This window comes from Falco rusticolus, chromosome 1 (assembly GCF_015220075.1).
Source record: "Falco rusticolus isolate bFalRus1 chromosome 1, bFalRus1.pri, whole genome shotgun sequence".
In the NCBI taxonomy this organism is placed as follows: domain Eukaryota; kingdom Metazoa; phylum Chordata; class Aves; order Falconiformes; family Falconidae; genus Falco; species Falco rusticolus.
This window is the reverse complement of record NC_051187.1, coordinates 36,101,387-36,123,258: the sequence shown is the minus strand read 5'-3', so window position 1 is coordinate 36,123,258 and position 21,872 is coordinate 36,101,387. Positions and strand designations below refer to the sequence as shown.

At 51.6% G+C, this 21,872-nt stretch overlaps 1 protein-coding gene across 2 annotated transcripts in view; it reads right to left on the bottom strand.

The window, feature by feature from the left end:
* The window catches only part of RBM19 (RNA binding motif protein 19), a 70,267-nt gene that overhangs the window by 19,373 nt on the left and 29,022 nt on the right, over nt 1-21,872 (bottom strand). For both annotated transcript variants that reach the window (XM_037388651.1, XM_037388736.1), the window contains exon 22: nt 5,268-5,373. In XM_037388651.1, coding sequence (XP_037244548.1) covers nt 5,268-5,373 — 106 coding nt within the window. The remainder of the gene's footprint in view (nt 1-5,267; nt 5,374-21,872) is intronic.

Here is a 21,872-nt window from a genome sequence, read left to right as displayed (position 1 = left end):
GGAAGAGGAAGGTGGGAAGACAGCAGACAGCCCCAGCAACCTCACTGCACTCTGTAGCAGGTCATGGGAGGAGGGCAGATCATGCCGAAACGTGTCCACGATCACAGTGCAACGTGCGGTGCTTGGTGGGCTCTCATCCTCCAAGCCACTTGCTCTGCCACATCCTCCTTGTTGCAGGATTGCTTCCACGCCCTGCCAGGCACACGCATCTGCTCAGCCCAGTCCGGGATGAGGCATCCTCTAGTTTTGCAGGCAGCACTGGGAAAGGTCATGGAGCAAGAGGGAAGGCAGATGCTGCCATCAAGTTGCATTGCATGAAAGAAACCCACTGGGACAGATGTGTCTGCCAGCAGTCTGATGACACTGGTCCTTCCCAGCCAAATGCACTCTCAAAATGAGCTCTTTTGCACCCAGGACGAAGCAAAGCTCAGCCCACCACTGCTCCAGCCCATGCAGGAAAGGGCGTGCTTGGAACCCTGCTCCCCACAGTCCCATCTTCCAGATGGGTTCCCAGAGATGGGGCTGCAGAAGAGAAGCCATGCATTTCAGGTGAGAAACACTTGAGTGTCACTTCCTTCGGAAATAAGCTAAAAAATAAAACTTAGTTCTTCGTGGCTGAGAGGAATGAAAACTTTTCCAGAGGGGAAAAAAAAAAGAGAAACCACTGATGATTTAAAAGACAAAGGGATGAAGAGGACAAATGCCATCCTCATAGATCCATATTGCTGGAAACCTTCCAGCGAGAAGAAGAAATTTGCCACTGCTGCTATTCCAAATGAAAAGACAGGTAGGGAAAAAATCTATTCTAATTACATGAGAAATATGAAATGAGGACAAGAAGGCTGACTTTCAAAGAAAGTGGGGCTGGAGGCAGGAACTATCCTCAGGGCGCAGCTCCTCCACTCGAGTGTCTGCCTTCCCAGAACATCTCCTTTGAAGACCAAAGCATTGGCCAGAGGTTTGTTTAGCTGTAACCAAACTAAGGATTAAGAGAAGTGTGGTGTCCGCTCATCCGAGAGAGAGTGAGACTCACCTGAAAAGACCTCTAATTACCACAGCTTCGTGCCAGCCTACACACTTAAGAAAAGGAGAGCCTCCACCATGCAAGGCTTGCTATCCTTAAATGTCAAAAAGAGATTTCATTAAAGCTGCCACATTTGGCAATACACCCACTGCCAGGTAACACCAAAAGCTGAAGAGCTTTGGCAAACCTCCTCGCAGGTCTCTTTTGCTTGCCAAATACTTTAGGGGTTGCATGAAAACCCTAACGGCCTTCTCCCCCTAGAAAATAGGATTTGAGTATGTTTAAAAATGTCATTTCTGAGCTCTCCTGAATATGATTTTGCTGAGTTTGGTTCAAGCTTAACGTTATGGCTCAGCGCGGCACAATTTTTGTTGCTAGCTCCGAGTACAGCTTGGGCAGAGCTGGAGCCCAGGCAGAGGATGGAGAGGCAAACAGAGCAGGGAAAAGCAAAGAGAGAGGAAGGGGAGAGGCTGGAACAGCAGCTTAAAAGCGTTTGTGGGATTCAGAAAGGGAATTTTAAAATTAAGGGGTGGCTGATAAACTGACATGAAGCCCTGACTGCTGGGACAAGATAGACACTGCTTTGGAGCACAGCCTGCTGTGCTGGGGCACTGGAAAGACAGAGATCAAGAGACTGAACCATTGCGTCTGTCACCCCTGAGTGCTATGGCTCCATCTCTAAATGCTGTCTTAATTTGGAGGACAGTGCTGCTCTGCCTATAGATTCCCCCTTGCCCTATTAAATACTCAAGCCAAAGAGCCTCCGGGCTGGAGTCATTAGAGGGACAAAGGGTCAACAACATTAGGAGACTGATAAATTTGCCTTCCTCGCAAGAGCCAGTCCCAACTGAGGATGCTCTCTGTGATGCCAGCTGCACACACGGATTTTTCCTTCTGTGTACATGCATTTTTAAAGGGTTGACTGTCTTTCCCGAATGGGCAATTTCTATTTGGAGACCAGATGTATTTTTATATCAACAGGGGAGAAAAGGGGAAACTCAGCTTCCAGTTAATAGTTCAAAAATAAAAACAATCCCACAACAATTCTGCACAGGGAACATCAAGAAACATGTCAAATAGTTAATGCTTCCTTAACCAGAGTTAATTTGTTATTGCCAGTGGATCAAAGTTTCCCTTCTCATCCCTTAACTTCTCTGCACTCCCACTCAGTGATCAGCTGGCACTGCAGATATAAACCCAAAGGTCTCATCAGCAGGCATACAGACCCTCTTTGGGAGTATTATTTTGTCCCTGCCCATTGCAGCCTTTGACATGGGTTCCCCCCCATTTCCTGGCTTCGCACATGTGCGTGCTGTGATCTGTTAAATGCTCACGACAGAGAACAGAGAGTGCTGCTAATTTCATCTGATGGTGGTGTAACACTCCCGGTCGAGGTCCATCCATCACCCTGGGAGCCGTCAAACGACCCAAGAGATGGCCCCAGCTGCAGACGTCACTGTGGGAAAGCCAGGCGTGAGACTGGGGCTCTGAAGGATGAGCAAATGATGGGGAGAAGATGCTACCAGCAGCAGCCCATGCCCTGCCCGAATGTCACCTCCCCTGCAGGCAATGCAACCCGCTGCCTGAGGAGTGTGGCATGGGTGCTCACCCCTCCCAAGAGAGCACCTCTGGGCAGGGCTGGCTATCCTTGAGTGGGTGGCAGAGCATCAGGGGAGGCTGAGGGGATGACACCCAGCCCCACGGGACCGGTCTGCAGGCACAGCATCAGGGAGTCTGAAGGGGGAGCGCCACATCTCTTGTGGCTTTGGAAAACCTCCATACACTCTCCCACTGCAGCTGTGATTGCTCAGAGAAAAAGACAAACACGGGAGGTCACAGGCTTTAAATGCCCAACAAAGCCACCCTAACTATTCTATTACAAAAACATCATGTTTTATAAGATGCTTATAAGCGATTTCCAGATTACCACTCTGAGCAAAAACGCCATTGACAGTCACAGCTATTCAGCTCAGAGGTCTCCAGGCCCACTCCCCTCCTCTCTCATTTCACTTAGCAATAAACTCTAAGCCAATTATGTCTGTGTTTACAATATTCGGGATCCTATTCATCAATACACAGCGCATCCTCTTCCAGACAGCCAATGGAGTGTACTTGATGTGCCACTTGTGAGACAATGAAATCCCTCAGAGAGATGAGGGTGGAAAAGAAGGAAGAAGAGCTGCTTTGCTGGAAAAGAAGCAGCACCCCCCGAGTGCTCTTCCACAGGGTGGCTCGCTCCCCACACGCCTGCCTCCCACGGCCCCTGCAAGCTCCGGGAGCGGTGCCCTGCGCTAGCACCCTGCCTAGGTCTCTCCCCTTCAGCTGGGTGCCAGTGCTCACCAGCCACAGACGGGTTTCCTGCTGCTGAGATCTCTATTTGTAGCTGGAATCAGCCCCCAAGGGGCTGAAGAGGGATGGGAGGCAGACACGAAGCCTGTGCCCTGTTTCTTCCAGAAACCAAGCGGAAGAGTGGGTGCTGTCTCATTCACCCCCAAACTGAGCAGCAGTAACGAACCAGCCAGGTCCCTGTATGCACCTTTCCACCAGATGCTTAAAGTTTCCTCAGGAAAAGATTAATTCCAAACCCAGGAACAAAGCCTGAAGGACTCTGGAGTGAAGCAGAGGTTAAAGCAAAGCTGCCCAGAGCTGGGGTTTGAGCAGAGCCACAGGCACAGCCCCCCATGCAGGGAGAGGAACCATGCTCCTGGGGGGCTCCCTGCACCCCACGCTGCCCAGGGAGCTGGCTCCCAAGGGGAGGATGAATGCTGAGCAGAAGGAAGTTTGAATTAGGATCAATAAAGGACTAACAAAGAAACTCTATGTACTGTGTTATACGGGAGGTCAGACTGGAACGGATGATCTAATAGTCCCTTGTGATCCCGGATCAATGAATCCTGTCTAAAAACATAAACACAGGCTATGCTTGCTACCCGCTCCTCTCTCTGTTCACAGGCTTGAGAATTTGGAGTCTCAGGGAGCCGGTGGAGTCATGTGGTCCCTTCCCTTCAGCAATAACATCCCTTGGCTCATGCCCACAACCATTCCTTTTCCAGATACTGTGCAAATCACCAGGAGCCAGCATCGGGGATGAAAACCACACCGCTCTGGTGCTGGCAGTGGCCACACAGAAGCTTACAGTGAAGCTGAGGACCCTCTTCTGCCCAGTGCATGAGACATTATGCCTGGTCCAGCCTGTTCCTGAACCTTTGGCAAAGGGTAAAAGCAGAATACTATCAGACTGGCTACAAGCCCCTTGTTTCTTCTGCAAACATAGAACTTAAACATATAGGGAAAGCTTTAAAAAAAATAGAGCATTTTGAACAGCAACTTATTCTGGCTTAAAATGCTATGGAGTATTTTGCAGCATAAAGTGCCTACAGATTGCAAAAATGTCAAGACATTGGAATAATAGGATTTGCATTTTTTGGTTAAAGCAAAACGTGCTTGCACCCTGCAGGCTTTGAGAGCTCAGTTCTCGGTGCTGAGAAAGTTGTTTTGCAGGCACAGCTGCCTGCTGCCAACATTTTCCATATTGCTGTCAAATAGCCAGCACAGACCACCCTGAGAAAGGATCCTTGGCCAACCCAGGACAGATAGCTCCCCTCTTCCAACCAAGACAACGACTGTATCACAAAACTTGACCTTTGTTTTTGTGCTCAGCAAGGCAAAGCAGACACAGATCTTTCTCTCTGCTTACTCATCCTTTTGACCAATTCACAACTACTGCTCTTCTGTTGCTACTTGAAAAACACCAAGGTAAGGCTGCTCACAGGGATTCTCGAAGCACACAGAGGAACTGATGCACATGGGCCCTTCACAGTTCAGAAATCAGTAAACAACCACAATATCCAAAACTCACCTAAAACCGAAGCAGTGGTGGAGGTGAGACATGTGCTCAGGTTTCCTGATGTGTTAACACTGCGTCAAAACCATTCCTTCTCACCTTGCTTCAACAAATCTGAAAAAATGCCTCTGTCCTCCTACATTGCAAGAATTTTTAGCCATTTTATCAGTTGCACCAAACTTACGCCCCTTGCAGCTTAGGTTGTGGTTTCTGTGGTGTAACTTCCAGTGCTTACCCACATGAAGGTTTTAGCCTCAGTGCAGCTTTGCTAGTGACTGGCAACAGCCTGCCCCAAATCTGGGCTAAGCCTCAGTGGGACGGAGCCTCCGGGCTCCCTTCCTCACCTTCTGCTCCAAGACCAGGCTGGGAGGGTGCCAGAGGGGAAGGACTACATCTCACCTTGGCATCCTGCTTGGTGATGAAATCCACAAAGCCAAAGCCCCGGTGGGATCCTGTTCCTGCCATTTTCTTGGGCAGCCGGACAGTCTTCAGCTCTCCAAAGGTGCTGTGAATGAGAGTGGGAAAAGCAAAACCACTGTGAAATCAAGGGAAGAACCATTGTTTTATCACAAACCATGGCACTACTGGTTGCAGACCCACATTGCAGGCTTGCCAGTGCTGAAGATTCGGGTGAGTGGTGTCCCGCAGCTGCTCTGCTTCCTTGTAAGCCCCATGCCCAAAACACCTAGTAACAGCTAAAAACACAGCCTGGATTTCAAGGGTCTTCCTTTCAGGTCACAAACCTTAACAAAGCGAAAAACTTCTTTAATGTCACTGCTATTCTTCTCCTCCTTTTTGGAGATCTGCAGAAACCAGGGACCCAGCCTGCATGCCATACCCTGTTCAGGGCGGGCAAAGAGCATCTCCAGGTTACCAGGAGGTAGGACTGCTCCTAACTGCCATTGGAACAGATTTATTTGCACCTCTGAAGAGGGGCTGGAGCGCACAGGATAAGGCACGAGCCAGAGCATGGCCCCACAGGGACCTATTATCTTCCCAGAATAGCTCCTCAATCCCCAGAGCCCGTTGTAGGCACTACATCCACAAAGGTCTCATCCCTCTGCTCAGCAGATGCTGGGCATAATTTTTAAGATTGGATTCCCTCGCTCCAACACTTCACTTGGGCACCTGCGTTTCCCATCCTGCACCCAGCCTCTTTCATGGGCTCGAATAAACTGGTTTTACTTAAGTTTGCTGAATCTATAAAGGGAAATGGGTGAATTCAACAGACCCAAGTCCTACACAACAACCTCCAGACCTGTCGGCATTTCAGACAAGTTTTTGAGCGCCAATGGGACGGAAAGTCAGGAGGGGGAAGATAAGGGGGTTTCTATTTAGCTAGTGGGTGTGGGGTAGGGCTGGCAGCATCTGTGCTTGGCCGCAGCCCAGCGGAAACCTTGTCACAGCATGCCCATCCCTGGAGAAGGGACTTGGAAGCACACAGCCAGCCCACCAGCCTAAACCTTGTCCAAAAAGCCTGAAAACAAACCCAAAGGCAGCGCTCGTTGGACACCCCGCTCCAATGCTGTCCCCTGGAGAAATTCCAGGACAAAGCCAATGCTTTCCCTGCATCCGAGCTCCCGCTTCCCCATCTCCTCCCCTCCCCTTACACCCATTTATCAAACACATATGCACAAACTGCAGGCAATAAATATTTAATGTGGACCGGGTCTGAATAGATGTGTTATTTTATTTGAAAATCTACACACACACGTGCATACACAAAAGGAGCCTGGGATGCAGCAGTGCCAAAGAGTGCCTGGGAATAAACACAGTAAAGGCCATAAACGCTCTCGTGAAATGATATAAGCTAAATCCTGGGAGTTAACCTGGTGCACTGGCAGCATGACCAGGCATTCATCTACCCAATTTCCTTAGGCAACGTGGTGTGTAAATGTACCATTATGAAGCCTCAAAATGAATCCGCACGTCTCCTCCTCGGTGCTTTCCCTCCCTCTCTCCCTCCTGCCCCCTTCGAGCTTGCGCTACACAAACAAACAAACAAGCCTGAGCGGAGGCGAGGGAGCAGCCTCGGCTGGCGGGGATGCTCGGCGCCAGGAGCAGCAGGAGCGCTGCCGGATTTCCAGCAGCAGGAGGGTCCTGCTGCCAGAGGGTGTGGGTGACAGGCCCCAGGAGCTCTGTAGGTGGCTCCTCTCCCTTGCAGCATCCCTGTAGGATCTCAAATGCCACAGCTGGGTTAAGGGAGAGGTAACGAGATTGCTCCTGGCCCAAGGAGATGACCAGCTAGCTAGGAAAGACAGCCAGTGGGTGGCAAGGGCAAGGGAGTGCTTGTTCCAATCTAGCAGTCCCTGGAAAACATCCTGGGCATTGCCCTGGGGGAGCAGAACACTTGCTAAAGAAATACGAGCAGAATATTTGCTAAAATATTCTCCGACAACACTCGCCCTGTGCACCAAAACACCACGTGTCTCCCTTTGACACCGAGACCCGACGTGCAGGATGGGCAAGCAGGTGCCCAGCAGCAACAGGACAGATATGGACCCCAGGACTCCGGGTCCCAGGGGAAGTCATGATGACCCACATCAGCCTGGGCAGAGATGGAAGAACCTGCCCCTTCCTTTCCAGCTCAGAGGAGCCTGAGCCACCCACACTGGGAGATGTGTGGAGGCAGTGAGGACCCGGACCCGATCCAGAGCAGTGCTGGCCATGAGCATCTCCCTGGGCAGAGGGTTGGGGGCAGAAAGGACAGCGGTACATGGCAGAGGATCCCAGAGAGATGGGTCTGTCAGAGGAAGCTGCAGTGCAGCTCCCAATGGCGAGCAGGCAAAGTGGGGGGGTGAGGAAAGCCGAGGGGCATGGCAGAGACAGGGCTGACCCCACCCGGGCTGCCGAGTAAAACACCCTCCCCCCCACTGTGGCGCTAATTAGAAACCACAACACAGCAATTACCATCCCGGGAGCTGTGAATGAAGTGGCAAGCTCGGGCCTTTAATGTTCTCCTCTCCAGTGCCAGGCAGAGACTCACACCTCTCTTTTCCAATTATTTCCTCCGGATTTGGGGGGAGAGAGACAGAGGCAGAGGGAACCCAATTACCCCCCACAGTGCCAGGCTCCCAGTACCTGGGGAAGCCAGGTGCTGCTGTGCTCGCTCCCCTGCCGGCTGCATCAATGCTGCAGCCTTCCAGCTCTGGGATGGCCATGGATTCTGCCACAGCTGCCACGGGCCAAGCCACAGGAGCAGGGATGGTGGAAGGAAATGGGATGCAGCTCATCACCTGGGTGAAACCTGAGCCAAACGACAGGGGAGGGAAAAAAAAAAGCAGCTTTTATACAGGCTGCTGAACTGCAGCTCGCATGTAAGATCCCATCGGGCTGTTTTAGAACACGTGCTTCCCCGGGGTGGGTATGGCTGTGCAGGTGGAGGGGCTCACAGCACCTCGGACCCAGCATCGCTGCCACCTCCATCCTGTTCCAGCACACTGCTCTGAAGGACTCAAATGGCATGAAAACATGGCATGTGCCCCCAGGAGCAGGGGTCCCTCTTGGAGCTGACCACCTATCTTTCCACGGTAAACTGGACCAAAGCTTGCTGCTGGTGCAGAGTGCAGCACCCTGCCAGGCTGCTCCTTACCCTGAGCACAATGGTTTAGAGAAGTCCCTGGAGTCAGTGTGAGTGTGAAACCTGAGAGGTTTCTGGATTTGTACCCACTGGCATCCATGTCTTCTCTGAGTGCTCCCGAGCTTCTGCGCCAGCACCAGGGCTCAGCCACAGCACAAGCACTGAAGGACCTGGTGGTTATGGAAGCAAAGCCCCTTCCTTCTTGAGACGTTGACTCGTTTGCAGTCATAACCTCCTTTCTGGTGAGTCCTGTCCCCACCAGAGCCACGTGGCTGGCCTGGGGCTGGATTTCTGGCAGGGCACCCCTGCAGTTCTTGGTGGCACCAGCCCAGGCTGAGATTTCATCTGTAAGGAGTGCAGCCAAGGTGTCCAACAAAACCAAACGTCTTGTATAAAGAACCTCCCCGTGGAGCTGCTCACGATTCATACAGGCAGTTTGGAGAGGGGCAGAAGGAAAGAGCCAGAACTTTGCCATGGAGGCAGCAGGTTTGCAAAGCCCCCACTAACCCAGCACGCGTATGGCTCCTCCATTGCCTCCCAGCTTCTTTCCTCACATATACATGAAAACTGGTGTCCAAACAGCTGTCCTCTGAGATCCTGAGTGGGGGCCAAGGTTCTGAGGGGAGGACAGAGTGCATGTCGAGGTGTGGGGTGGGTCTGGAGGATGTGGCTCTTCCAGCCTCCCTCTGCCTGTGCTCCCCATGTGCTGCAGGCAGCTGCCAGCCAGGCTGGCAAAATCCCTCCTCACGCCTGTCCTCGCTCTCCCAGGCCTGGCACATTTTCATGCCGTTGGCTGAAAGGGATGACAGCCCCAGACAAAATGCTGCAACTAAGATATTTCCCAAATGAGAACCTTTGTTTCATGCCAACCCAGATTTACTGGGAAACCAGTAAAAGCCTGTACCAGCCCTGGCTAAGCAACGATCCACACGACTGCAGAATAAAGACAGCCACAACCTTTCCCTTGACAAGTCACCTGTCTTCAGCTCAGCAGAAACACGCAATGTTCCCAGAGATGCCAGAAGGGACATCCCTTCCCTCCCACCCACAAGGGATCCAGCACTTCTACATGGCATGCTGGCTATCAGCTGCTCTCCCAAGGCTTTGGCAGCTCTTCCAGTGGTGCTGCAGCCACCCCCTCACTTCCATGGCTGAATGGGGGGAAGAGAAGTCGCTGTCTCCTCCACGCTGCACAATGTACGGTGCAAGCTGGCTGCAGGTCACAGGAACATCACTCCTTGGGATTGTAATTATATCCTTCTGGCACAGGCCAGCTGGTAGGCAAGTCCTCTGCCTGCTAATCATAGGACATTACATTGCAATTGAACAGAGCACACTCCAGCGCAGTAGATAACACACTGCTCACTTGGCTTTGCCTATTTACTAGAAGGTGCTTGTGCATCCTTCATCAACATGGCCAAGGAGCCAGAAGAGGACCAGGGATACAGGTGGTCTCCAGAAACCTCCTTCCCTCCTCTGCCAGCACAACATGCAAGCTCCTACCCTGCGGCTCCCTCCCCTTCCATCACCGCTCTGCTGCTACAGGCACAGCCCCAAATCCTCTGCACTTCCACCCCAGTATTGCCAGGCACACGAGTGCCAGCACCATCTTCTGCCGATGACTCCACCGTCTTTTCACTGCTCCTCTTTTCCCATTGGGTTTGTTTGAATTTCTGCCCCCTGCTTCCAAGTCTCTCCCCATGCTCGCTCAGCCCCCAACGTCTTGGTCTGGTCCCATCACTGCCTCAGGCAGCCACAACGGCCATTTGCACACACTCATTCATGGGATGGGTACCTCCAGGTCAGGGTAAACACTACTCCAGCTGGGAAGCATCCCTTCCACCTCATTCTGTTCTCTGTCTCAAACAGGAGTGAGCTCCTTGGGACAAGCCAAGACCCATCCAGCCCCGATCATTCTTTTCAACACAACGTTCTTCTCAAACACAAAGATGTGTTCATGCTTGATCTTGGTGCACCCTCAGCTGTAAGTTAATCAAGGACTCTTGGGTTGCTAAGTTCTGTAGGGGAAAGCACAACTGACACTGCAAATCCATGATTCCAACTGCCAGAACAACAGACCTCCTGGGAAAACAAACAAACAAAATCACTCTTTGGTTGCTCTAGACACGTGCAATGTCCCACTGCATGGGGCCGTCCAAAACACCTCTGGTTTATATCCCTTCAAGTAAAGCAAACTAGCAATAACCACGTTAGAAAGGTGATCATGAAAACCTCTAGCAAGGTTGCCAACCTTCTCATGGGTTGCCATCTATTGCCAACACCTCACCTCCTCCTCTCTCCCCTCCTCTCTTCTCGCTGCCTTCTAATCCCCAGGCCCTGCCATAGCCTAAGCCCCCCCTCATGACTGCTGGCAGCCCTAGGACAGAGCTCCAGTGAATGAGCCAGGCAGCATAACCACACATCAGAAGTGGCTCTGGGCAGGAAAAATGAGACCGAAAGGGACAGCAGCCCTCCCCTTCCCTTACTGCACAACCTCTTCCCCAACAGCAGGCTGAAGCCACACGTCAGCCCAGCAGAATTCACTCAATCGCTTTGCAATGGTCGTCTTCATTTTATCATTCCCCCCTCTGCCTTGCCCCCAAATAGGACCTTCCCTCCCTCAGCAAATTATGTCCCTGCCAGTCTCTGCTTCTGCGCCGATTTGCTGATTATAGTGTGTGTATGGGGAAAATAATAATAATGGCTCTTTTTCTTTCTTCCTCCTTTAGGAATGCAGGACCCTGGCAAATGGTTTTGCCCCTGGGCTGAGCCGTGGCCAGTTCCACCCCCTGCATGAGAGAGTTAATGAAATACGCAGCGGAAGGTCCCTCCCGCCTCCCGCTCCAGGACTTCAGCTGACTCCAGTACGGCTAATCCCATTACAAGAAAATAACGTGGATAATTCAAGCTAATGAAATCGTTACAAGAATGTGGACAGCCAAGGGTGGACATTCAGAGCCAATTTAACACTCCTTGGTGTTGTTATCCCCAGCACAGGAAATATCTGAAAGGAGGAAGGGAAAGGAAAGGAGGAGGAAAAAAGCCCTCCTCTCTTGTTAGCTTAAATCCTGTTAGAGTTCAGGAATTAATCTGCCACCTATCTCCCCTATTATCATTATCATCATCATCAATAACGTCTCCTCGGTAACCTCTGAAAATTAGCAAACGAATGCGCAGGAGGGCAAGGCAGGAGCAAAGACTCCTGACACACTGAACTGAGCGCAAACTGCCACCGCTGCAGCCTCCATCCCTGGTGGAGCCACAGGAGCAGGGGATGATAAGGTGGAGGGACTTTGCAGCAGACCAGGTGTCCCAGTGAAACCCCAGCCCACGGCTGCACAGATGAAGCGATGCTGGGAAGCAGCAAAGCTGACCCTTCATTCCTGCAGTGCCTGCTCACCTGCACTGGACAGTCCTGCTGGATAATCAAATCAGCTTCAAAACCCCTGTGAAAAGCCAACGGTGCACAGGAGGAAGACAGCCACGTCTGCACCTTGTTCTTTACTACATGGATCATCAGTTTTTCCAGCTTCCTCTCCTCTTTGCCCAGGAGCATCATCTTTGTTTGGAGGCCTCTTGATCTGCTGCCACAGCAAACCTGGGTTTCACTTCAAGCAATTCCTGTTCTTCAGTGCCAGCCTCGTGCCGCGGGGCGAAGTGCTGCCACCTTCTCCAAACTCAGCTGCTTTCCAGTGACGGCCCCCTTCCCAAGGCCGGTTTTCCAGGGGAGACCTCGCCATGCTGCACAGAGCCCCCCAAGGCAGCTCTAAAGCCAGGCCCCCCTCCTGGCCACCCATACCGAGGGAAGCCGAGCGCCGACAGCACATGTCTAAGCTCAGCCACGGCGTTTCGCCCCAGATTGTTCTTTTTGGCACCGAGCATTTCCAGGCAGGAGGTGCTGGCTGTGCTGTGCTCGTGGATGCGGTGGGGTACCTCCTCCACGCCACCTGAACGAAGCACTGCTCTGTTCGTTGTGTTGTGGAGTTGTGGGAAGCCTCACCATGACCAGATTTTCTGAGCTCACCGAGCCTGTACCGTATCCTCAGTTCATGTGGGATCACGAGTGTTCCAACGCCTCCTGCATTTCCAGCTGGATCCAGGCGATTCCCACTTGTCCCTCTCCTGCGCTGCCATGTGAGAGGACGACAGGGTTACACAGCCCCCATGAAGGGCGCACAGAAAAATGGGAATGGCATTTTCAAACCAGGAGGTTCTCTGGGACCAGTCATGACCATCAGGACCTGATGAGGCAGGAGTGAGCACCAAGAGATGCTGCAGCTCTTGAGCTACTCCTAAGGAGCTCAGCAGCTGGCAGCGATGCTGGGGAATGACGCAGGGACCCCAGGCTCTTTTTCAGCCTCCTCTCCCACACACAGGTGACCTCGCAATGCTGCACTTCTCCCATTTTTCCAGCTCACTGCCTGCAAAGCCACGGCTGCTATCTACCAACCTCACATGGATATACAATGCTTTGATCAAAACATGAAGGCAGGAGAGGGACTTGTGATTTTAAAAAACCACCACACAACGTGAATGTGAGCATCTTTGGTACAGGAGAGAAAGCAAAAGCCCCATGGCAAAAACAGCCAAAAAGCTGGAAGTCCTGCAAGACAGTGACCTGGCCTTACAAGAAAGAGAAGTCACCCAGGGATTTCTCTTTGATGGCAGAATCAGGGCCAGAGAAGGGCACATGAGAAGGCCGTTGCTCTGAGGGCTGTGGTGATGAGATGTAGCATACAACCTGGTGGCTGTCCCTTCCCTGTCCCATGTGGAGAGTCTCTGATGTGTCATAGAGAGAAATCTTCCAGTTTCTGCCACTGCAACACAGGTAACACCTTTCCCCTTTTCTCAGGCTTTAATTCCACCAGACGTGTAGGAAATCTACACCAGCCCAATTCCCACCTTGCATCCCCCCGAACTGGGCTGGAAGAGACCAACGCTTTCCCCAAGCAGCCCTGCCCGCAGCAGGGGAGGGGAGAGTGGGACAAGCCCCCTGGGATGCGCCTGGAATGAACGGCACCATTCGATGTCTCTGGGATGCTCTCTCGCAAACATGTCTAATTACATCCAGACGGTGCTTTCGGCACACCTGCCACAGCAACTGTTTATCTTGCTGACGACTTAAAGAGCATCATTTGCAAAGTTTGCTAGGAAGGAAAGCCAATTAGCATGTCGCCAGCTAGGCACAAAGATCTTCTTGCTTTATCTCTGCCGTAGCTGGTTGACAGAAAACCCTTTGGTGCTAACTCCCTCCTGCTGCTCCCCCCCACACCTCTTCAACTCCTCCAGCTGGAAATATACTACCATGCTTTCTCCCTGAAAAAATCCAGAAGCAAAGCAGGGGGGTGCAAAGGGAGGGAGCAGTGGTGGCAGCCCAGCCCCAGCTGCCAAACTTGCCTGCACAAGGAGATGTCGAGAGGTAGCAGGGCAGAGCTGTGCTAGAAGGACAGCCTGAGGTCCAGGGGCGAGGGGGACCATTGCAATACACATGGCAGAGCGCCTTGCAAATTAAGCACGTGTTTTATCTCTTTTTTTTAAAACTGGAAATCAAGGGAAGAGGTGAGTACCATGCCTGGGGCAGAATAAAGTGATGCTCTGCCACAAACACATGCCAAAAAATATCATCCTGGTAGACATAGTGGCCAGGGCGATGTGGTCTGGGAGCAGAGGGGAGGCTGCAAGGCTCCCATGTCCCCATCCTTATGCCACCCTCCCAGATTCCCCCTTCCAGCTGCCACACTGGGCTGGCACATCTGCACCAGCCCAGCCTCACAGCTCAGGGCCCCCACCGCACCCTCTGCAGCACCTGCACCAGGCAGTCCTCCCCAGTCCTTCACCCCCATCATCCTGCTGGTTCCATGTTCCTCTGTCCCAGCTAAAGGCTTCACCGAGACTCTCCTCTGTCCTACCTGCCAGTGTTCGCATCTCCTTGTCAGCTCAGTGCCCATCTCTCACCAGGGATCACCACCCGACTCATTTATCCAAGCTGTTGATTTAAGTTTCACTGCAGTGTCTCCCCAGCATGCCCCCCATGCTCCCTGGAATACTGGCGACACTGGCTCCAGCTCCAGCACATGGAGGAAGCCCACAGGATCCACCTAGAAACCAGTCCTGGGGAAGCTGGTCCCACTTTGGATTGCCCTCGCTCCCTGTGTCTTCTGCCTAAGGAAAACTAAATAAAGTTTAGCTCTTTTTTGGATTTATTGAATTTTGGCACAGATCTTCAAAAGTTATTTAGATGCTCAATACCACAAATACTGCCAGCGCCAGAGACTATGTGGACACAGATGTGCTTCTTCCAAGCAGGCGTGAACGTACCCACAGGACTCCTGCTAACACAGAAAAGTCCCATTTTTTGTGGATGGCTCAGTCAGCAGCAGCTTCCCTCAGAGCTCGCAGTGAAGCGGGATCAGAAACGCGATGGCTTTGGCCCCAGACTAACGGGCAGCCATGGGACCTTCCCTCTCCTCAAGATGCAAGACCAGAAGGCAGTGGCTGCTTCCTGTCGCTTAAATGGCTTGTTTCAAAACGCAGCAAAACATTTTACCCCTTCTCGATTTATTTTCCTTAACAGTTGCTTATGAGGGACCTTATCAAAAGCTTTCTGAAATTCCAAGTAAATTAGTCATTAGGCAGGTTTTCAGAACAGTAATTAGGCCACTCCATGCCCCTGATGTATTATTTACCTGAGAAGATATACATAATTAGGGCTCTTCTTTATAACTGGTATTACACGCACTAAATTCTACTCCAGTCTATCGTGTAATTACGCAATTAGGCTGCATGCTAAACAGAAAGAAACCAATTCTGAAAACCAAGCAAAAAGAAGAAAAAAAACCCAACAGTAATTATTATTTTTTAAATCCTCCATCACCAGCACAGCGGCAGGTCTTAAAATTTTAATATCCCTCCACTTAAGTCATTTTTAAACAGGTGCTGCAACCAGGTTTGGTTTCTTAATTTTCCTGCATTTAATCCTACTTTGCAAGGTTTAACGTTGTGTGAGAGATTCAGTTCCTTAAAGAGATTTGCTTTCAAGGCTAATGTTAAAAGGGGCCTTTTTCCCTCCCTGGCTGGCACAGAACCGGTGGAAGCGGCACCGCATTGCCTTGCAGCCTCCCGTCGCCGCTCCTCAGCCCCCCACTCCTCCCAAATGATGATTATTTTCCAGCAGCTTCCCAGCTTGCAGCTGGTGGCTGGCAGAGGCAGCCAGGTACAGTTGCTATGGTACGACCACCACAGCCATTGAGCCCGACAGAGCTGGCTCCCGCGCCTGGGTTTAACGGGGCAGCGGGGCAAAGGGAAAGGTGGGGAGAGCCGGTGGGGGACGAGTGCCAGCGGTGGGACGTGCCAAGGTGCAGAAAACCACCCTGCAGCCTCCGCATGCCTTTCGGCCGCAGGGACCAACTCAGGCACCTCCTGATTAATTTCTGTCTTTCGCCTGGTCCACCTGCAAAGCAGGATCTCGGCTCTTTCACAGGTCCCTTCCCACTTGTGCCTGCCTGCAGGATGTTGCGCAGCCACATCTGTCCTGCCTTTGCCTCCTGGTGCTCGCTGATGGAGCAGCGTGTGCCATCAGGTCTAATGTACTGTGGGGAGGTTTTTTTAATCTACCTACTTTTATGCATCTATTTTAGAGTTGGGGAGATCAAGGAAAAGCACCCTTGGACTGGCTGAGCCTGATGACCTCTCCCTGAGAAGATACCTGCATATTATCTGCATTATTTTCATGCTTAAAAGACAACAACCATTCACTATTTAGTTAAAGCATGAACAGACTTTCTTCTGAAACTTTACATCTCAATGCTCAAAATTTTCAAGCCAGATCCCAAGACGCAGGGGAAGATGTGGAGCTGGCACAGGGAACACCGTAAGACTTAGGAATTCCCAGGTTTGAACTTGTACTGAACTCCAAAAGAGAGCTGGGGGCTCAAAGTCACTGGCTGCTCCCAAAGAGTGTCAGTAGCAACTCAGAGGACTTAAGATAACTGCTGTGGGACACCTGTGACTGACGAGGTTGTTCGAAACCAGTAAAGAGGTTGAAAATCCCGCTCTAATATTCTTTAGGTTTCACTGCTGCTTCTCTTTGCTTTGCCATCTCACAAAGAGGTGAGCTGTGCTCCCAGCCCTGGTCACTGCAGGGATCTCCTCCCCTCTGCTGCCGTATGCCAGCCCTGCTGCAGCTCCACTGGGGCTCTGGCCACTCTCCGGTTCCGTGATTTCACCTAACCAACAGCCCCCTTCTTGATGCTACTGTAATTATTTTTTTTTTTTTCTGGGGGAGACAGACATTCAAGTATAATGGAGACAGAACCAGCTCTATCGGGTCAACCAAGAGGACTTCTCTTGAGCCTTCCCCAGCCCTCCCATCGCACCCACCTCCAAGGACCACAGCAGGACCAAACTACCCTCCTACGATGGCCCTCAGAGAGATGTACAAACGACCGCAGTCATGACCCTTATATCCCAAACCTCATGAAATTTCAATCCTTGCTCAAACTTCAATGCGTGCCTCCAACACTTGCAAAGCCTTTCGCAGAGCTTGCGTTCCTAAGCCACAATTCTACCCACACACAGCACCTTGCAGGACCTGGGCTTAGAAGCCACCAAGTCACTGCAGTAATCACCAGCGGGTCAGGATTTCAAAGGAACCCACAGCTCCAACAGCACTGAGATTTGGGGATTTATCTCTCCTGGGCTTTTTTGAAAATCCTGATCAGAGTGCAGCTCTGGTCAAAAATAACGTTACGCTAAAAATAGTGCTCACAGGAGGGCCCAGTACAAATCTCTGCTCCTCTAGGATTCTTATGAGTCAGCTTGTTTCAAAGACAAGAGGAAATTTGTACAACTAGCAAAGCAGTAAACACAGAAGGGAGATTTAGCCATACCTGGTGGGCCCCCAAAGGTGTACCTAGGGCATCCTTTGGAGAAATCAGCCTTGCTGTTAAGATACCAGCTGCATCAACAGTGGGGGAAAAAAAAAAAAAAAAAAAAAAAAGTACCTCAAATTCAACTGCAGAACCTCCTGCACTGAGCTGGTGGAGAATAAATATAGAAGCAATGAGATATTTATAGGCAGACAGCTATTTTAACACAGCTCTGCTTTAAAGAGAATCCTTATTTAAGTCTTGTCCCTGTAAAGCTGCAGGATGACTTAGAAAAATAACCAGATTAATTATTTTCATCAGGAGAACAGAGAAACACGTAGGGAAGATCAAATGCATGCAAATGCATTAAGAATGTGGGAGCTCAAGCAAAGTGCTTCTGTTCTGGTGACTCAAATACAATAAGGATCACAGATCTCCTGAGCGCAGGCTAGTCTCCAAAGAGCCCAGCCCAACCACATCTGAAGTCTGCCAGGGATCAGAACAAGACAAAGCATTAAAAACAGGCACACACCAGCTCACGGGCAAGGCAAGCTGGGAGCCACCATGCCATCGTGCACCCCTGACCAGCACCATCCTCTCCAGAGATGCAACCAACAGCAAAACATTAGATTTCCTCATTGTACCGAAAAAGCAACGTGAGCAGAGGAGTATTTCTAGATGTACCGTATTTACTCCAGTAACAGTCAAAATCCTTCTTGCTCCTGGCGTGCCCTGTCCTTTGGTCACCCTTGCCCAACCTGCAATGCCTGCTAAAGCTCAGAGGGTAGAGTGGGACACGTCTTTACTGGTCACTTGGAAAACTCACAAAAGACAGGAGGACAGGGAGTGATCGCACAGTGCAAGCATTATCTGAGCCACCATGGCATTCAGTGATGATGCTTCTACTCTGTTTCTGCAGAAAGCTCACTGCTCTCCACCCACTGGTCTCAGAAAGCGCTTGCAAGGACTGGATGAAGAGGAGAGAGATTTGTACCACCGCAACCAGCAAAGGGCTGCAGAGCCCAGGGTGGAAGCTGACAACCCCGGCTGATCCACCTGCGGGACTTTCTGAGCAAAGAAAACTGCAGTGGAAGTAACTGCATTTTGTTGTTTGTTTGTTTTAGATTTGTTTCCTTATTTATGCCTTAGCATGGAAGAGTATTATGCGTGCAGTGGGGCTGCAACTGCAGTAACAGCACGATTGAGTCGAACGGGCAGGAGTGTTCATGTCCACACGTAAAGAAGCTGAAGTCCATCCCCACGGGTGCTGCCCTGGGGCCAGGCACACGCTCCCCACCACCGCAGCAGAGGCAGATCCTCCCCGTGTGGACGGACCTTTGCAAGGCATGGAGTGAGCCACCACCCGGCACCCACCACCTCCTCAAGGGAGGGAGATGTCCCAGAGGTGGGGACATGCCTCCCTGCGCTGTCCTCGCCCGGCATCCTGCTGTATCAGTATGCAAACATCGGCAGCTGTGAACCCTGTTGATGCAACCTTTCTAATTTAATAAATGGACTTTGGTGAGCCCAAGTGTCTGCTTCAGTGCTCCCCATCCCCCTGCCCCAGCCCTGGTCACCCTCACCCAGCTCAAAGCCTCTTCAATAAAACAAATTAAACTCCCCACAAAAACACACAGCTGGAGCATTTTACAGCTCTGCTCTCCAACAGGAGCCAGAAAAACACACAACAGGGCAGAGCTATGCAGGACAGTTCAAAGGCAGCATCGAACACTGAGCAGGGCATCTGCACAGTGGGGTGCAAGCTCTCCCCATTGCCCCCCTTCTGCTGTTCCCCCAAAACCTTCAGGAAGGCTCATCACAACACCCTGGGTGTTCACAATCGATTGCAGGCAAACGTAGACACTTGTACCTTGCTGAGAGATGCTGTCAACACAGCGTGGCAGCTGCAGGCTTGCTGAGAATTTGAACGCAAGGTAGAAACAAGAGGCTACAGAAGAGGAAAAGAAACCATGTTCCTCTGCATCTGCCGGCAACGCCTGCACCAGCTGACCTGTACAAGCTGTAATCCATGCATGGATGGCGGGAGGAAAAAAGACAGGCAGCGACACACCTAAAAATAACCTGCCAGGGCCAGCTGAGATCCAAAAAGGCCAGAGTTTGCCCTCCCCAGAGGGAGCATTTCAAGCAGCTTTTGACTGCTGGCTGCCCAGGCAGGGACACCCAGCTTGCTGGGAGCTGGATGCAGAGCAGGAACCTCATTCCTCCTTGCTGCATGGCTTCCAGGCCAGGGGGCTTTCAACAGAAGATCCTAATTTTTAGAGGCAAAACAGATAGGTACAGCTCTCCAAGCTGGTACACAAGCTGCCATGCCCATATTGGAGTTGAAGGATTAAATGAGATGGGAGCAGGTAATGACTCCCCAAGCAGAGATGCTTTGCTTGAATAGAGGCACTTGCCAAGTTACAAGCTTTCCTCTGATTCTTGCACCGATACCAAGCAACAGGGCTCAGGAAACCACCTCCCCACCATCGCCTGTCTGCCTCTGAACGGCTACAATGTCCCACGCACCTCCCAGAAGCAACATCTCTGCTTCAAGTGGAAGATTCCCTTACACGGGAAAGAGTAAAAGCTGATGCTAAGAAGCATCACCGCCGTCTGGTCACATACAATGTGCCAGATGACAGCCAGCTGCTAGGTGCAGTGCTTTAGCCCTGCAAAAGGAGGTTCAAAGAGCTTTCCTGCCAGCACTTGCTGCTCGCAAGGCCAATGCAAAGGTGGGGGAACTGCACCACGGCAATGCCAATGTCCCCAATGGCTGTGTCTATGTAGGGTGAGCCTGCTTTCAGCCCACACATCAGAGAATGGCCTGTTCGAGGAAGAAGGGACCTCAGAAAAGAATCAGAGCCAGAAAAGCGCAAGCATAGTTGATCAAAGAAATGGAATAATGTCTGGATTCATAGATCCTCTAAGGTTTCATAAGCATGAGAAAGCATTGATAACGCCCAGCATGCGGCTGGGGGAAAGAGAGGCTGGTGCTGCTGCTGGCAGCAGATTTACTGCTCATTCTCCTCTCCCAAGGGTCCAGGGCTCTGTGGACGTAAGAGCCGCAGGTCCGGGACTCCTCGCACCACACAATCAAGTAACTCCCCTCCCAAAATTTTCTGCAAAGCTTGCTACTCTCGAATAGCATGGGCCATCAGCTCTCTGCTGTGGGGAGAGTGCTGTGCCTCTTAACATGCTGTTTCCTTCTCTGCATTGCAAACATAGGGAGACCTGAGCTGCTGCTGCTGCATTTTGCCAAGTGCTGCAAGAAGTGTGGCCATAGGGTACACGATGAGAGAAAAGGGGAGGAGATGATCCTTTCAGCTCCAACCCACAAAAAATAAATAAATACAGAAGCACACATGGAAAAAAGCTGAGATGCCTTCTAGGGATAAGAATAATAAAAATTGCTGGGGATAGAGCAAATCCCTGTCTTCGGAGAGCCTTACAGAGGGAGTGAGCTGCCAGCTGGGACAGGCTCGGGAGCGCTGAGCCTGCGTGGGAGCTGTCAGAGTCCCAGCCCTACCTCATGTGATGGCAAGAAGTCCCTGCAGAGGTGACAGCTCTGGCAGACGCAGTGAGCAAACAGCTGGAAAGGGGCAGAAACGAGAGAGGAGGCAATGGCAGCTGGGGAAGCAATCCTTGCAGGCAGAGCCAGGCTGCACTTGCCTACATTAAAAAAGGAAAGGGAGGCAACTGGTTAAAGACCAACTTTTAAGCAGCATCCTTGCTGCCCACAGGTAGGGCAGGGCAGGCTGGCAGCTCCCCTCCCTCCCTCCTTCCCTCCTTGAGACTTCCCCGCTGCAGCAGACCTAATTTCATGGGGTTTTTGCACAAGCAGTGGGATGGAAAATGATCATCAGGAGGCAGCACACAGCAAGGCACCCCCCGTTCCCCAGTTCCCCCTGCAAGGTGAGCAGCCCCAGCCCAGTCCTGCCAGGTCAGTACTGCAGCGAGGCAAGAAGCTACCGATGAGCTTTCCAAATCACAGCCGTGCTACAGAGGGGGGACCCGTACTCCCCCCATCCCCGTCACCCTTCTGGATGCTGACGAGAGAGACAGCGCAGTCCTGCGTGACAGCATGAAATTAATATGATTTTGGGGGAAGCTGGCAGTGAGTAATGAGCAGCTGAAATACCTCATCTCCACCCCCTCGCCCCCCCCCCCCCCCGCGAACTCTTTTAACCCTTCAGCTGCTAGCACCGCTGCAGGATCAAAGGGTGGGATGAGTAAGACCTGGGTTAAAAGGAGAACCGAAGAAGGGTCACGCAGCCCACCCGACAGCTGAATTTGCAGGGCTAGTTTTGGCACAAATCCCAATGGTGCTGCTTGCCATCAGGCCTAGCCCTCTTAGGTGCTGAAGTCAGTGCTCCTGGGCTTGGAAAAGTCATCGTTGCTGCCCTTCCAAGCAAGGCTCCACAAGGAAATTGTTTTAAAAAAACAATAAAAAATGGGTGGCTGAAAGGAGACTAAGACTGTCCTCCAAACATCCTGGGGCAAGTGCCAGTGGCCAGCCATGAGGGGGACAGCCTGATGTGCACAGCGCACCGATGC